Consider the following 16,798-nt stretch of genomic DNA (forward strand, 5'->3'; position numbering starts at 1 on the left):
TGCACATATATGGTTATTCCTTCCTCCTCTTTTTTCTCTTAATCTTCACAGTGTATCTGACTTCCTGCCTCTCTTCAAAATGTTATTTTTTCGTTTATCTTTTGAAGTCTTATTTTCTTTAAGTACGTCCTAACTGTTTTGAGGTTTTGGGTAAAATCTATAAAATATTCTTTCTAAGCCACTATGTATACACCTTTTAATTAAGATATAATTCATATACCATGATATTCACCATTTTAAAGTGTATATTTAAGTGGGTTTTTACTGTGTTCACAGAGTTGCACAACCATCACCACTATTTAATTTCAGAAGATTTATCACCATACCCATTAGCAGTCATTTCTCACTTTTCTCCCAAGCCTTTCACCTTGCCTCCCCCTAGCCTTAGACAACCACTTATCTTTCTGTTTCTGCAGATTTGACTATTCTGTATATTTCATGTAAATGGAATCATACAATATGTGGCCTTTTGTGTCTGGCTTCTTCCATTTACCATGTTTTCAAGGCTCATCCATGTTGTAGCATGTATTAGTATTTCATTCCTTTCTGTGGTTGAATAATAGTCCATTGCATGTATATACCATAATTTATTTATCCATTCATTCCCTGATGGATATTTGGGTTGTTTCCATGTTGGGACTATTATGAATAATGCTGCTATGAACATCCACATTTTATGTAGATACATATTTTCATTCCTCATTTCGTTTCTCTTAGGCATATACATACCTAAAGTGGAATTGCTGAATTATGTGGTAACTCTTTGTTTAGCCTTTTGAGGAACTGCCATACCACTCAGTGGCTACTCCATTCTATGTTCCCAGGAGCAGAGTGTGAGGGTTCCAGTTTCTCTACATCCTTCCTAATACTTATTATTTTCTGTCTTTTTTTTTTAGCCATTATAGTGGGTATGAACTGTTACCTCATTGTGGCTTTTATTTACTTTTTCCTAATGACTTATGATACTGAGCTATATTCATGTGCTTACTGGCCATTTGTCAGTTTTCTTTGGAGAAATGTCTATTCAAGTCTTTTGCTTATTTTTTAAATTGGGTTGTCTTTTGTTGTTCAATTATAGGAGTTCTTTATATATTCTATATACAAGTGCTTTATCAGATACATTATTTACAAATGTTTTCCCATTCTGTGGGTTGTATTTTTACTTTCCTAAGGGTTATTAGTTGAAACACAAAAATGTTTAATTTTCTTTTTCTTTCTTTCTTTCTTTCTTTCTCTCTCTCTCTCTCCCTCCCTCCCTCCCTCCCTCCCTCCCTCCCTCCCTCCCTCTCTCTCTCTCTCTCTCTCTCTCTCTCTCTCTCTCTCTCTCGCTCTCTCTCTCTCTCTCTCTCTCGCTCTCTCTCGCTCTCTCTTTCTTTCTTTATTTTTGGGCATGGGTAGGCTCCAGGAATCAGACCCAGGTCTCCAGCATGGCAAGTGAGAATTCTGCCACTAGGCCGCCACCCTTGTACCACCTAATGTTTAATTTTGATGAAGAGCAATTTATCTGGTTTTTTTGTGTGTGTTTTTGGTGTTGTATCTGAGAAACCACTGCCTAATCCAGGGTTATAGAAATTTACCCCTGTGTTGTCTTCCAGCAGTTTTACAGTTTTAGCTCTTACATTTAGGTCTTTGATCCATTTTTAGTTTAATTTTCAGTATGGTAGGGGTTCAACTTCATTCATTTTTGCATGTGGATATCCAGTTCCCTAGCACCATTTGTTGAAAAGATTACTTTTCTTTTTGAATTCTTCTGGCATTTCTGAGTTCAAAGCATCCTTTTGAGAAAGCAGCACTCCTAACTAGATACTAATTTGGGAAGGGAATGATCTCTTTAAGAATGTCTTGTATTCAGCCTGTCCTTTTATTTTCAGCAGTAGGGCTTTTAGAATCAAGAACATTTTGTAATTATTAGTCTTTTCAAAGCATCATTTTCTTTCTGTTTTTAAGATAAAAATATAAAATACTTTTCAATGACACTTTAGAATTTTTCTGATTAAAATTATCTCAGTTGTGTTGATACTTTCACATAATTCAAATAATGAAAAATGGACTCTAAAAAAAATGTTTCCTGCATTCTTTGCCATGGAAAACATGTGGACCAGAGTCACAGAGATTTTCCCAGACATCTCCTGTCTTACTTCTATTTTTTTTTCCATTGGAACTCTTGTGCCATGAGAACCCTATAGCCGGACACATCACAGTGTATGTAGCTTGCTCCTTGTTATTTTTTTTCTGGTATTCAAGAAGCAAAACCCATACTTAAGTAACTCATGCTTCCTTTTCAGTCTGATAGCCACTACTCGAGCCACTCCAGTAGCAATACCCTCTCCAGCAACGCCTCGAGTGCCCACAGTGATGAGAAGTGGTATGATGGAGACCGTACCGAATCTGAACTCAATAGCTATAACTATCTGCAAGGCACTTCTGCAGACAGTGGCATCGACACCACCTCCTATGGGCCCAGCCTCGGCAGCTCAGCCTCCCTGGGGGCAACTTCATCGCCTCGCTCAGGGCCAGGCAAGGAGAAAGTGGCTCCCCTGTGGCATAGTTCCAGTGAAGTGATCTCATTGGCAGATCGGACTTTAGAGACAGACAGCCACGGGTTGGACCGGAAAGCAGAGTCTTCCCTGAGCTTGGATATCCACAGCAAGAGCCAAGTAGGTGTGAACCCTCTGACAAGGGAGAACAGCACTTTCAGTATAAATGATGCTGCTTCCCACACAAGGTAACCATCCTTCCATGCTGTTTCTCTGATTTCCAACCCAGTCCTAAGTGTAGTTTTCTGACCTTGTCCCACTTTGCTTAGCTCAGGAAGGATGAAGAAAGGAGGCTTGTTGGGGCACTGAAAATTATTTCTATGTATTTAATGCCTTTATTTGCCAGTAAAATACTTTATAAATAGTTCTGTGATGCTAATCTGTGAGATTATTTTAAACTGTGAGAAAAGTTTGCAAATTTTTTTGTAGTGTTGTATTTGTATTTTTAAAAATGTTCCTATTTTCCAGACTTAGAGAGGAGAAGTATATCCTTGTAATTTTGACTTTTTACTAGTGAGAAAGACTAGAAAGAGAAAATCTTCTGAAGATCTTGGGAAAAATCTCTTGACCATGTTTTTTTCCCAAAACTAGCACAGCATTATTTATGATGCTAAATGCATCCTTTACACTGCTCTGCCTCTCTGTCAGAGAACATCACTTACTCAGTGTTTGCATGGTAATTTTTGTTCAGTAATTGGCTCCTGACGGTGATGTGTTGAGGGGTAATGGGTATCCAAAATAAAAAAGTGTAGCTAAAATTAGACACATCCCATCTACCTTTAGAATAGAAACCTACACATTCCCCTGTATCCTTGGAGATCACTCTGCTAGGCAAAATAAAAACTTTTTCTTTCCCTGTTTTGGATTTGAGCCTAAAGTCCAAAGGATTCTTCCTCTTATGGAGGAGACATTCCATCACTATTTTTTTCAGGACTGTTAATCTCTAATGTCTTTTCTCTTTTTCTGTTTATTTTTCTCAGTCATTGATCAGCTTGCATGACAACTAACTTTGTTGTCTGTTGGGTTCCTTTTATTGCTTATGCCCTAAAGAAAGATAGTAGAGAAGCTTAATTTAGTTTTACTTTTCGAATGGTAATCCAGGCACACAATCTGTTAGTAAACCCCAAATAACCTTCATGAAAAAGAACATCTCCTTAATTTTAATTTGTTAACTTGATCAGTTAAGTATTCAGTTTTCTCATTGTATCTCCCTTCTTACTGGTAAGATTACTGAGCTTCCTGTGTTTTTAAAATTCCAGGTTGGCCCTATGGTATGTAGTATTTCAAGAGCTTTATTCCTGTTTGCTATTATTATCACATGGCAATAATGAAAATAATCATAATAGATCAGTAACTACACAGCCCCCAAGCAAAAACTAAGTTGAGAAAGTAGTCTCCATATGCTGAGTAGCAGGCACCTAGTTAACTTGCCACAATTCAGAAAATAGAATGTCTGATTTAAGTGAATTAAGGGAGATTTTAGGAAAAGTGAAAGAGACATCTAGGCATCAAATAATATAGACATAGAATCACGTGGTACCAAATTTTGACCCTCACAGTTTTAGATACTCCCCACCGTCACCAGTGCATCTTTTGTGCATTGGCTTAGAACATTTTTCAAATCAGAATAATTTCTCTGTGGGTTTCTAGATTTACCTCAAATCCTGTTTCTTTGATTTTCAGTTCTTTGTTTTGAAAGTAGTATGTCTTTTTTTTATTATTAAGAATGATATTCCATCTGGGCTATATCTGTAGTTTAATTTGATGGCAGAAGAAAGTTGGTTATGGAGGTCTAGAATGGAATCACCATGGCATAAGGTTGAGAGCAGCTGGACCTCTGAGGTTAATGCACAAAACACAGGCCATGCTATTATCTAACAAATCCCCAGGGATCTGCAAAGCCCTCTGAAAATTAGGTACCTGAACTTGCATTGTTGGAATTTGCTGAGTGGAACTGCCTGAAGGCCTCAAAGGATTGTCTAAACTTTCTGCTTCAATCTGGCTCTTCAGAAGTCATTTAAATTATCATTTAGAAATAACTTCTATTGAAAGCCAAGCTTGCTAGAGAAGAAAAGAATGTGGTCTTTCAGGGAGGGTGGCGGGCTCCCCACCCACTGATAGGTTGAGTCACATTAGCTTCTAGACCCTGTGAACTTGGATGCTTTGTGATTTCAGTCTGTTAATCTTTACAGAGTGAGCTGAATAATCAGAGATTTAGCAGCCTTCCTCTTCTGGAGGAAAAAGGGACTCAGCCACCAAATGCACATTGGAAGAGAAACCAAAATCAGTGCAAATAAGAGTATTTGTGTCCCCAGAAGACAGGAACAGCAATTAATATGGAGATCTCTTGACAGTGTAGAAAAGAAATTGTACCTGGGACTCGGTGACAAAAACTAAATTACAGTGATTAAGTTCCACTGCATATTTCTGGCTGGGCTCTGTTCCTTCCTCTCTGTTCTCCAGTCTCCCTGTTGATGACTGTGCAGGTTTTTTATGGCACCCCAGGAGAGCTGCATTAATGTAGGTTGGTAATTACATAGGATTGTTATATTCAAATGTCATTAAGAGAAGCCATATACACTGATAACTTCCTACAATTAAAAAGGCTGTTAATTGCTCTAAAATGTTGTTCCCTAGAATATGTATGTATCTTCCCTGAAGCTCAGAAATTTAGGGAGAGATTTTAATTTTTTGTAATGGCTCTTTCATTTTCTGATTTTAAAATGAATCTCTCAAAAAAATGATTTTGGTGATCATAGGAGAGGTAAAAATCGTTCTTATCTTAATAGACTTCATCAGCTGGGTTCATTTTTTTCTTAAAGTTCTGGCCTTGCTGGTAGGCAGTGCCAAATTGTGTGGGGCAAGGACCCTCCTCAGCTTTAAAAAGGCTCTGGTCCGTCTGACAAATGGCATTGCCCATATTGGAACTAGATTTAAGACTCTGCATTATAAAGCTAGAAAACCCACCTTGTACCAGAGCATACCCACCTCTTCTGTGTGTACTTAATTGACCTGGTTTTGGTGTCCAGACCTCTATGCCCACCCTTTTAACCAGCTATTCTGCATGTATCAGAACTGCCTTCTTCCAGCTTCTTTTAGGCCCTTGGAGCCCTATAGCCAATGAGTACCCATCTAGGTGATCATGTAAACATTTTTACTGCCACCCCCTGTAAGAGGACTTTTCCTTATATGCTCATCCTCGACATCTTGCATACACATGCCCCCATGAGCATAATAGATGCTCAGTAAATTTTGATTAATAAATGAATAACTACTTCCTTAATGTACTCAGTTTTTGCCTAATGATTCAAAGCCTCTACTAATAAAGCAGCTCAAGCATAGCATTAATTCTCAACTACTGGCTCTTGTAAAAGCTGCTATACATTTCATAGCTTATTGTATAGATGTGTGTCAATATTTGCCGAGAGGTAGAGTGCTTTTATATATAAATGTATGCAGTAGGTACATAAAGTCCTTTATAGCATGAATTTTATTAAAGTCGTTTCTACATAAAATCTGTAAAACATAACAGGGAGAGACTTTATAACAGCTTATATGCAAATGTTTATCAATATCTGGATATTAGTTGGTCAGTGTCTGGCATTCACTAGAGGGGCTGGTTAACTGCCCAAAATTGTCAGTGCATTTCCATTTCTGGAATGCGTTTTTTTCTGGTTACCCTAAAAAGCTAACTATTCATGCTGGAAAAGTTGTTAAAAAAAAAAAAAAAAGGAGAGGTTTGAAATTACTTTCTTGAGAGTAGAGGAAAAGAAGGGCTTTCTTATATTTAGTTTATATAGAACATTGAGAATTTACTACCCAACATACTAGCCTATCTATATATGTGCCTCTATGTGTGTCTTAGAGCTGCTGTGTTTAAATTGTATTCCTTGTTGTTTTCAGTATCCTATGCTTGTAAAGAATAAGGCTTTCTACCTTTTTTAGAAAATTACCAACAATTAATTGCTCCATTTCTACATATTTAAAAATTTTTTTCTTAAGAAAGGAATATGATTTTTATAAGTTTTATGGATTAATCCAGAATTTGGAAATGAAGCATCTGAAATCACAGATCTTTCTGTTAAAAGATTTAGTTAGCTCTACTTGCTTTAACCTATTGTTAGGTAAGAATTGTTTTAAATAGTCGTTTTTGCTTTGTGGTAGTACATACAATGAGTATAATTTTTCAGTTTGATTGAAATTCGAATGTGGTTGAAATTCAAATGAATTTTGAGAAAAGGAGCACCAGTCAGTCCACAATATTGGATCCCTTGGTACAGAACTCATCAATAAATATTGGCCGTTACTTTGTTTTATGAGAAACTAATTCAGATTCATCCATTGATGTAGAAGGCCCAAATTTTCCAAAGGCAAATAAATCATAAGACCAGAAAGAATTGGGCAGGTCTATTCCTTATCATATATAAAAATCATCCTATGCTTTAAAAAAAGGAAAGAAAATTCTCAATAAAAAAGAGTCCACAACCTCTCTGAGTAATTTCAAAACTCTTCCTCTTCAACATTTTGTCTGTAACTGAAATTCCTCCAGCTGCAGCTTAAATATACAATAAAGACCTCAGTGAAGATAGAACAAATGGTTTTTCTGTGCTTAGTCTTTTGTAAACATGAAGATTTTTCAAGGGTCAGATTGTGAAACTTGTATAGACACCTATAAGAGGTATTTGAAAATAGTTCGGTTTTTTTTTTTTTTTAAAGAAATTTTGTACCATCCCACCACCTCCAGGAAGTTGAGAGAGAGAGACCTAGAGAAAATAGCTCTACATTTGGAGCTTAAGATTCAGATTCAAGTTTCAGTTCTAGTCATCAGATGTGCAGCCTTCGGCTGGTCATTCCACTTCACTAAACGTGCCCTTATCAGTAATCTAGTAATACCTGGTATACCTGTTAAATGGTTGTTTTTATAAAAGTTGTCAAATGTATTGCAGATTGTTAAAACCATTTTAGGACAAAAGGTTTTCTGTCATTTCCTCTATTTTAAGCACTATCCACTTCCCTTAATGCAATATCTAGTCATTTTTCCTTTGACAACATTTATCTCCCACAACACCTATTAACAGTCTTTTGTATTTTTGTTTTAACTTTTTCTTTTGAAATAATTTCATACTTACAGGACAGTTGCAAAAATAACACAGAGAACTCTAACTCACCTCCACCCCTAATACTCAGATCCACCAATTTTAATATTTTAGCATCCTTGCTGTGTCTATCTTTTTCCTTCCTTCCTTCCTACCTTCTTCCTTCCTTCCTTCCTTCCTTCCTTCCTTCCTTCCTTCCTTCCTTCCTTTCCTTTCCTTCTTTCCTTCCTTCCTTCCTTCCTTCCTTCCTTCCTCCCTCCCTCCCTCCCCCCTATCTTCCTGAATATTTGAAAGCAGGATGCACACATCATATTCCTTGAACTCATAATACTTCCATGTATGTTTCCTAAGAATAGGATATTCACTTATGTAATCATCTTAAGTACAGTTATCTAGTTCAAGATATTTAACATTTATATAAAGCTTACATTCTGTATTCCAGTTTTTTCTTATATCTCAATCAAGTCCTTTTAGCTTTTTCTCCTCCATTCTTCAGTCCAATCCGGTATCATATATTACAATTAATTGCCATTATCTCTTTAGTTTTTCTTTCTTTATTCTTTTAACTGTGGGAACATATATATAATGTAAATCTTCCCATCCCAACCCTTATCAAACATACCATTCAGTTGATTTAATCACATTAGCAAATTGCAGTACCCTCACCACCATCAAAAACTAGAACTTTCTCTTCACCCTGATCAAAAACCCTACATTCATTTTCCATGAACTCCCCATTTCCCTCGCATCCCACCCCTGGTAACCTGAATATATACTCTAATATTTTCTTTGTGATTATCTTGGGCTTAAATTTTTTTCTTTAACAATCTTGTTTGCTTTGATACCAACTTAAGGTCTAAATACCTTACATAAACTATATTACAATAGCCCTCTATCCTCCCACCCTTATGTAGTTATTTTTATAAATTACATATTTGTAATTATTAGTCTAAAACCACAGATTTATCATTATATGTTATTCATTTGCCTTTTAGATCCTATAGGAAGCAAAAAAGTGGAGGTACAAATAAAAAGTATAGTACTGGTATTTCTGTTTACCCATAGCATTGTCTTTACAGGATATCTTTATTTTTTTGCATGGTTTCAGTCAATCATATAGTATCCTTTTCTTTCAGAACTCTAACATTTCTTGCAGGGCCAGTCTAGTTGTGACAGAGTCCCTCAGCATTTGTTTATCTAGAAATGTCTTAATCCCTCCCTCATTTTTGAAAGACACATTTACTGGGTATAGAATTCGTGGGTGGCAATTTTTTTGCTGTCAGCACTTTGGAAGACTTCCCGCTGCCTTCTTGCCTCCATGGTTTTCGATGAAAAATTGGCATTTAATCTTATTGAGTCTCCCCTGTATGTGACATGTTGCTTCCCTCTTGCAGCTTTCAGAGTTTTCTCTATATCTTTGGCATTTGACAGTCTCATTATAATATGCTGCAATGTGAGTCTATTTGGATTTATGCTGTTAGGAGTTCATTGAGTATCTTGGATGTGCATATTCATGCCTTTCATTAAATTTGGGTCACTTTCAGCTATTATTTCTTTGAACATTCTCTCTGCCCCTTTCTTTCTTCTTCAGTGACTTGTAATAAACTTGATGATGTCCCACAAGTCCATCAGGCTCTGTTCATTTTTCTTCACTCATTTTTCCTTCTTCTCTTCAGACTAGATAATTTCAATTGCCTATCTCCAAGTTCACTGATTCTCTTTTGCCATCTCCAGTCTGCTTTTTTTAAACATTTTTTAGTATAAAATATAACATACATACAAAGCAAAGAAAGAAAAAAAAAAGCAATAATTTTCAAAGCACACTTCAGTAAGCAGCTACAGAACAAATTGCACAGTTTGTCATGGGCTACCATTCCATCCTCTCAGATTTTTCCTTCTAGCTGCTCAAATCACTGGAGTAATTCAGCAGCCATATTCATTTGTCAAATCCCATTTTCTCTGTTAAACCTCCTCCTTCTCCTTTAATCCCTCTCTGTGGGGATCCTTGGGAAGTGCCCTTCCGAGTCTTCCATGCTGAGAAAGAGCAGGGGTTTGCAGTCAGTGGATAATCCTGAAGAGGGTGGCCCCTGTTGGGTTTCAGAATTTATCTGACCTAGGAACCCTCTTAGTGTGTGATACCTTTATAGCGCCTCAGTTTGAGCCCCAGGTGCTCTTAAGAGACAAGAGTGATGCTGATTGCAGGTTGGCAAACTGTGACCATTAGCACTATCTAATTGCCTATTAATTGTTGGCCGTAGAGTGCATTTTTAGTATTCCCCCTATATCCCTCTACATTGACTCCTTATCCACTATTGAACCACTGAAATAATTCATTTATAATCATAAATTTAATCACTGGGTTATATGACACTATACATCGTACCCTTTCAGTCATGTTCACCTTCAATATGGCAGTGTTACTTATAAACCTGCTAATTAGTTATCATCACTTGTATCTATTCCCTCGCCTTTAGATATAACCTCTTTGGGTAGTGTTCTAGTTTGCTAGCTGCTGGAATGCAATATACCAGAAACGGAATGGCTTTTAAAAGGGAGAATTTAATGAGTTGCTGGTTTACAGTTCTAAGGCCAAGAAAATGTCCCAATTATAACAAGTCTGTAGAAATATCCAATCAAAGGCATCCAGGGAAAGATACCTTGGTTCAAGAAGGCCGATGAAGTTCAGAGTCTCTCTCTCAGACCCTGGCGCATGGCGAACACAGTCAGGGCTTCTCTCTCAGCTGGAAGGGCAAATGGCGACCATGGCATCATCTGCTAGCTTTCTCTCCTGGCTTCCTATTTCATGAAGCTCCCCGGGAGGTGTCTTTCTTCTTCATCTCCAAAGGTCACTGGCTGGTGGACTCTCTACCTTGTAGTGTTGCTCTCTCTGAATCTCTCTGAATCTCTCATTCTCCAAAATGTTTCCTCTTTTATAGGACTTCAGAAACTAATCAAGACCCACTCAAATGGGTGGAGACATGTCATCCCCTAATCCAGTTTAACAACCATTCTTAACTAAATCACATCAACCAGGGAGATGGTCTCATTACAGTTTCAAATATACAGTATTGAATAGGGATTATTCTACCTTTAAGAAATGGGATTTATATTGAAACATGGCTTTTCTTAGGGGGCATACTTCCTTTCAAACCAGCACAGGTAGCCTTTCCTCCTCCTCTAGCTTCTGAGTATATCTAGGTCTGCTATATTCTGCAGTGTAACTTGTGAGATTACCTTTATCAGAATCATAATGAAATCATACAGTGTATATCCTTTTTTATGTCTGATTTATTCCTCTCAACATTATGTCCTCAAGGTTCATTGACATTGTCATATGTTTCAGGACATCATTTCATCTTACGGCTGCAAGATATTCCATTCAGCCTCTTCTTAAGTCAGAGCTTGCCCTGTTTCTGCGATCCTTTTTCAGTTTCTGGAGCTTTTAAAAAGATGTTTCTACCTCTTCTTGCTTCAAAACTTCTGTAGAGGGACAGAACCCCTTGATGTTTTTTCATTCTATCATCATATTTTTTCTTCTCAGTGATTGTGCTACCCTTTTTAAATGCCGAGTCTGGATATGATTTCTTCTCAACTATGTTTAATGAAATGATAATGTTCATAACACTACCCAGTATCTTGTTCACTCACTCCTTACTAACCACTCCTACATCATTTATTTTTTTATTTCCCCAATTCTGTAAATTTAGTGTTTCCTCACGGCATCCTAAGTTGTGGCGCCCAGTATTGCATGCAGTACAAAGTTGTGGAGCCCAGTATAGCATGCAGTACAAAGTTGGCCAGTGCTGAACGCAGTGGGAGGAGTCCCCCCTAATTGTTATCCTCCCTGTTATCTTTTCACCCGCAGGCTTATTTGAACACGCAATCACAGAACACCAGACCCTCTTGACATTAAGCCAGTATTCAGTCTTTGCCCAGATTGCCGCAGCAGTTTGGCAGGTGACTAATTGCTGCTCTCCCCCCGTCCTGAAAATATCCTTTGCAGCCTATTTAAAACCCATCCCTCTGTGCCATGCCCAAATAGTAGAGACTTCCAAGTGATCCCTTCAGTTGCTTTCAGCTGTACAGAGAGTGGCTGACATGTTTTTCCACAGGAGGTGGTGATCTCAGGTCCCCCTAGGTTGGCCATTGGCCTTTGGTTGATAACGTTCCGTCTCCCAATCCTGTACAGTTCATCCTTTTGCAAGGTCAGCAAAGGGGCCAGTGAGCAAGACAGCTGTAGCTCCCCCCTTTAAGGCAGCACCCACCGTGACGGGCTTCACTTTGTCAGATTGGTCAGCCCGGCATCTCTTCCTAGAAAGTTTTGCCACCACAGCTAGAAATGTGAAGTACCCAGGTTGCAGTGCATTTGGTTTGTGCTTCTTTTGAGCATCAGGCAGTCAGGTGTGACGGATTCAGACTGTCCCAGATTTTCAGTTACCCCTTTTCCTCTTCTCCTCTTTTTACATGAGCTATCCTGTGTGTATGTGTGTATCTATCTTTTCAAAATTCTTATCCTAGAATGACCAGACATAATCCAACATCGTTCCATTTTTAGGAAAGGGGAAGTGCCCCTATAGTGTATATAAAAAGTTAAGGCTAGTGGTTTTCTCATGTAAACTCCAGAGACACCCCGACTAAATTATTAATGGTTCCAGTTGGGCCATACATCTACAGGGAAACACACTTTTCACACAATGAGAAAAGTAACACGTATTACAATTGTCATTTCCTAATGTATCTTCTGCTCTTCTCTTTTGTACTCTGATTATTGGCTCATTGCATTTTTAGTAGAGACTTTTTGCATTCTTGGTAGAGACAACTCATCATGGGTAAAACTGAATTGCAGCATATCAAATTAAAATGAAATCTTCAGAATAATGAAACAGACCAGTCACACAGGTCCCCTTTAAAAAGTACAAAACTTCCAACTTCATTTTAATTGTATTGTAATTAAACCCACTTCAGAAACTATTTTATGAAGTGTGTTGGTGTCTCTCCCTCACCATGGGACCATCAGGGTGTGTCAGCTTCAAGGAGCCTTGCTCACAGCTGGGCTCACGGATGGAACCATAAAGGAAGAAGACAAACGTTAGAATAGGAAGAACCTTAGGGAACATGAAAGTCTTTTGAAAGTTTGTACAAATACAGGTTTCTGGGCTCTAGCAGAGCTGTTTTGAGCCCTGAAGTCTTACATCATTGCATGCAGATGACCCACAGCCCAAACGATCTTCACTTTCTTGATCTTGAAAATAATTATAAATTGGACTTTGATGAAGTCATGCAGATATGGATAATTCTGCTGGATCCCAGCATTAGTTCTTTTTTTAAATTTTTTAAAATTTATTTATTAATTTAAAAAAATTAACAAACAGAATATAACATTAACATAGATAATCAGTAATTCACAATATCATCACTTAGTTGCATATTCATCATTTCTTAGAACATTTGCATCCATTCAGAAAAAGAAATAAAAAGACAATAGAAAAAGAAATAACACAAAAACAGAAAAAAAAAGATTATACCTACCATACCCCTTACCCCTCGTTTTCACTGATCACTAGCATTTCAAACTAAATCTATTTTAACATTGGGTCCCCCTATTATTTATTTTTCTTCCATACGTTCTACTCGTTTATTGATGAAGTAGATAAAGGAACATCAGACACAAGGTTTTCACAATCACACAGTCACATTGTGAAAGCTATATCATTATTCAGTCATCCTCAAGAAACATGGCTACTGGAACACAGCTCTACATTTTCAGGCAGTTCCCTCCAGCCTCTCTATTACATCTTAAATAATAAGGTGATATCTACTCAATGCGTAAGAATAACCTTCAAGATAACCTCTCGACTCTGTTTGGAATCTCTCAGCCATTGGCACTGTTTCATTTCACTCTTTCCCCTTTTGGTCAAGAAGGTTTTCTCAATCCCTTGATGCTGAGTCTCAGCTCATTCTAGGATTTCTGTTCCACGTTGCCAGGAAGGTCCACACCCCTAGGAGTCATGCCCCACGTAGACAGGGGGAGGGTGATGAGATTGCTTGTTGTGTTGATTGGAGAGAGAGGCCATATCTGAGCAACAAAAGAGGTTCTCTGAGGGTGACTCTTAGGCCTAAATTTTAAGTAGGCTTGACGTATCCTTTGTGGGGTTAAGTTTCATATGAACAAACCCCAAGACTGGGGGCCCAGCCTATACCTTTGGTTGTCCACACTGCTTGTGAGAGTATCAAGAATTCAACTTGGGGAAGTTGAATTTCTTCCCGTTCTCACCATTCTCCGAAGGGGGCTTTGCAAATACTTTTCCACTCACTGATTGAATCCCTCTGGGATTCTTCGGGGCATCACTCCCAGCATTAGTTCTTAATTGGTATGCATACGTGGGGAGATTTTTTTGTCAAAGTACATAGCCCAGACACCACCCCACATGTTTTCAATTAAAATCCCAGGATGGGGGTCCAAGAATGTGTGTTTTAAAAGATCCCTGAAAAAAAAAAAAGATCCGCCAAGGTGATCCTTATATGACTACTGAATTAGAGGCCACATGTGTAACTTACCTTACTTCAAATGTTAAAGAAGAAAAATGTGCTAATGCATAATTGATTTGGTTTTGCTTTAACCTTTGTTCCTAAATCTGATCCACTGTTAAGTAGAGCTGTCTTGATTTTAACCATTAGTGAACAAAGGTATGTTGACATTTCACCTGGTAGCCAGTGTGAGCCATCATGTTCACAGATGAGACCAATGTCAGGGTCTGTGGTCTTATTTAAGCCTTCAAAGTGTTCACAGTCTACCACAGAAGCTAATTGAATGGTCCTCAGAGAAATGATAGTAGTAATTATATGCATGCAGGAAGGAAAGAGCTCCTCAAAGTGCATATACTGTGTATGCTGCTATTTCCTTTGGCATTTCTAAGCTTTTCTCTTTCTCTTTCTTTAGTGCATGCATTATATAGCCAAAACCAGCATTGCTATTTTGTAAAACATGGAGGAACAATTTCTAAGTTAATGAACAATACAGTTTACTTTCTGTTATGGCTAATTATTTCTATTTTGACCAAATATTTAATCTTTGAAAACTCCAGGTTTGACTACTAGTGTTACCATTTAAAGACATCAGTTGCTCAGAAATGTAAAATGTGAGCAGTTCAGCTGTATCTCTGGTACGTGGTTCTCAAAGCTTGGGACACAGACTAGCCACATCAGCATCACCTGGGAACTCATTAGATGTGCAAATTCTTAGGCACCCCCATCTGCTCAGGCAGAATCTCTAGGGCTAGGGCCCAGCAATCTGAACTTTGGTATAGTGTTCAGAGCAGTACCAACCTGCTCTAGCCATTCAAATACAACTGCACTCATTTGTGGATACTAATTAAAGCAGAATATCAGAGTTAAAGCAAACACAGGATTATCCAAGATGAGAGCTAAGTTCTACCCTAATTGTTTTTTAGTTTATGAAATCTGCTTCAGACACTACCCAGGGTCGAGGCTTGAGCCATTTCCACATCTTAATAATATCTGAGGTAGTTACAGTCAGTTTGAAACATCTGCAAGCCTGAAAGATTAAATCTTTCTCCTAAATGACCAAAAAATAGCCACAAGCCTCTGATATTATTTTAAAGTATCTCAGAGGCTGAAATCTTACCATTTCAGAAGTGTCTCTCTCTGTCCATGTTCTGTGAATGCATGTCATTGTTAAGCTCAGGGTGTTTCTCTCTGTATGAGTTTATCTGCCCCCATGTCTCTCCCCCGCTTCCTTTCCTTTTGGGGTCACCTTTCCACTTTTATTCTTTCCCATAAAAGGGCTGGAGGGTGATGCAATGGTGGCTCAGTGGCAGAATTCTCCCCTGCCATGCCAGAGACTGGGGTTCGAATCCCAGAGCCCAAAAATTAAAAAGGGGGCAACAGTGGCTCATTGGCAGAGTTCTTGCCTGCCATGCCCGACACCCAGGTTCAATTCCCAAAGCCTGCCCGTGCCAAAAAGAAAAGAGTTCTAAAATTTTATTCTTGATGGAATATTCTGCACTTATGGAAGTGTTTTGCACACCTTTTCTTAATTTTATAAGCAAACCAATGGAATATTTGTTATCAAAAGATAAAGCTAAATTAGATTGCATTGCTTTTACATTATGTTGCCCTTTGAGGTTTTGTAGGTTTATCTTTTTCTTGCTCTCTAGGTGGAAAAATATTTGGGAAAAAATGACAGGTTAGAATGAGACTGGTCTTTTTTTATTATTATGCTAAACTTTGTTCAAGTGCTAATGTTTTGCAAAGTTTGAGCCTGGTCCACTTGGTTATAAGAATAAAGGAGATCATTCCATTCTACATATGCAATCAGTAATTCTTAACATCATCACATAGATGCATGATCATCATTTCTTAGTGCATTTGCATCGATTTAGGAGAAGAACTAGCAAAACAACAGAAAAAGATATAGAATGTTAATATAGAGAAAAAAATAAAAATAATAATAGTAGTAAAAAAAAGGAAAAAGAAAAAAAAAGACACAAACAAAATAAATAAATAAATTTCCAAATAGAAAGAAAAAAAAAAGTTTAATATTTGCATCCCATCTCTGTGATTTTCCCAGTGAAATGTAGAAGAGATTTTACTTGTTCTCACTCAGCTTCTTTGTTTTCACTGTAAAATGGAGACAATATCACTTACTTTTCATGACGGTAGTCAGAATGGAATGAAATATCTAACATAGCTAGCTCTTAGAAAAAATGCAATGCATGAAAGCTACTTTATTATTATTATTATTATTATTAGCCTAGCAAACAAAGAGAAGCAGTTGTAGTGAATTAATTCAACAAGAAGGTTTGGCTGAAAACTGCTTGGATTCAGATGCCTTACAGTGCTGTGATTTTGGACAAGTGATTAAATCTTTCTGTTTTTGTTTCTATAAGTCATGCGAAAAATATCTGTTATGAGATGTAAAGAAGTCAGCATCAAACTTGGATCATGGGTGCAGAACTTAGTAACTCCACTCCTCAGTGTGTTTTGGACATTCCTAAGGGTATAAGACATGTCCTTTCCCTCACTTGCTGCATCTATAAATGACTAATAATGTGCACTGTGAACGCATTGATTATTTCAATAAAATTAACAAATAATAAAAAAAAAAAAAAAAGAAAGGAGATGGTTCTATTTGGTCTGAAGTAA

At 37.6% G+C, this 16,798-nt stretch overlaps 1 protein-coding gene across 17 annotated transcripts in view; it reads left to right on the forward strand.

Moving 5' to 3' along the window:
- The window catches only part of SIPA1L1 (signal induced proliferation associated 1 like 1), a 417,008-nt gene that overhangs the window by 377,242 nt on the left and 22,968 nt on the right, over positions 1–16,798 (forward strand). For all 17 annotated transcript variants that reach the window (XM_077122897.1, XM_077122901.1, XM_077122902.1 and 14 more), the window contains one exon: positions 2,286–2,725. In XM_077122897.1, the coding sequence (XP_076979012.1) occupies positions 2,286–2,725 (440 nt within the window). The remainder of the gene's footprint in view (positions 1–2,285; positions 2,726–16,798) is intronic.

Source organism: Tamandua tetradactyla, chromosome 12, assembly GCF_023851605.1.
Source record: "Tamandua tetradactyla isolate mTamTet1 chromosome 12, mTamTet1.pri, whole genome shotgun sequence".
In the NCBI taxonomy this organism is placed as follows: Eukaryota; Metazoa; Chordata; class Mammalia; order Pilosa; family Myrmecophagidae; genus Tamandua; species Tamandua tetradactyla.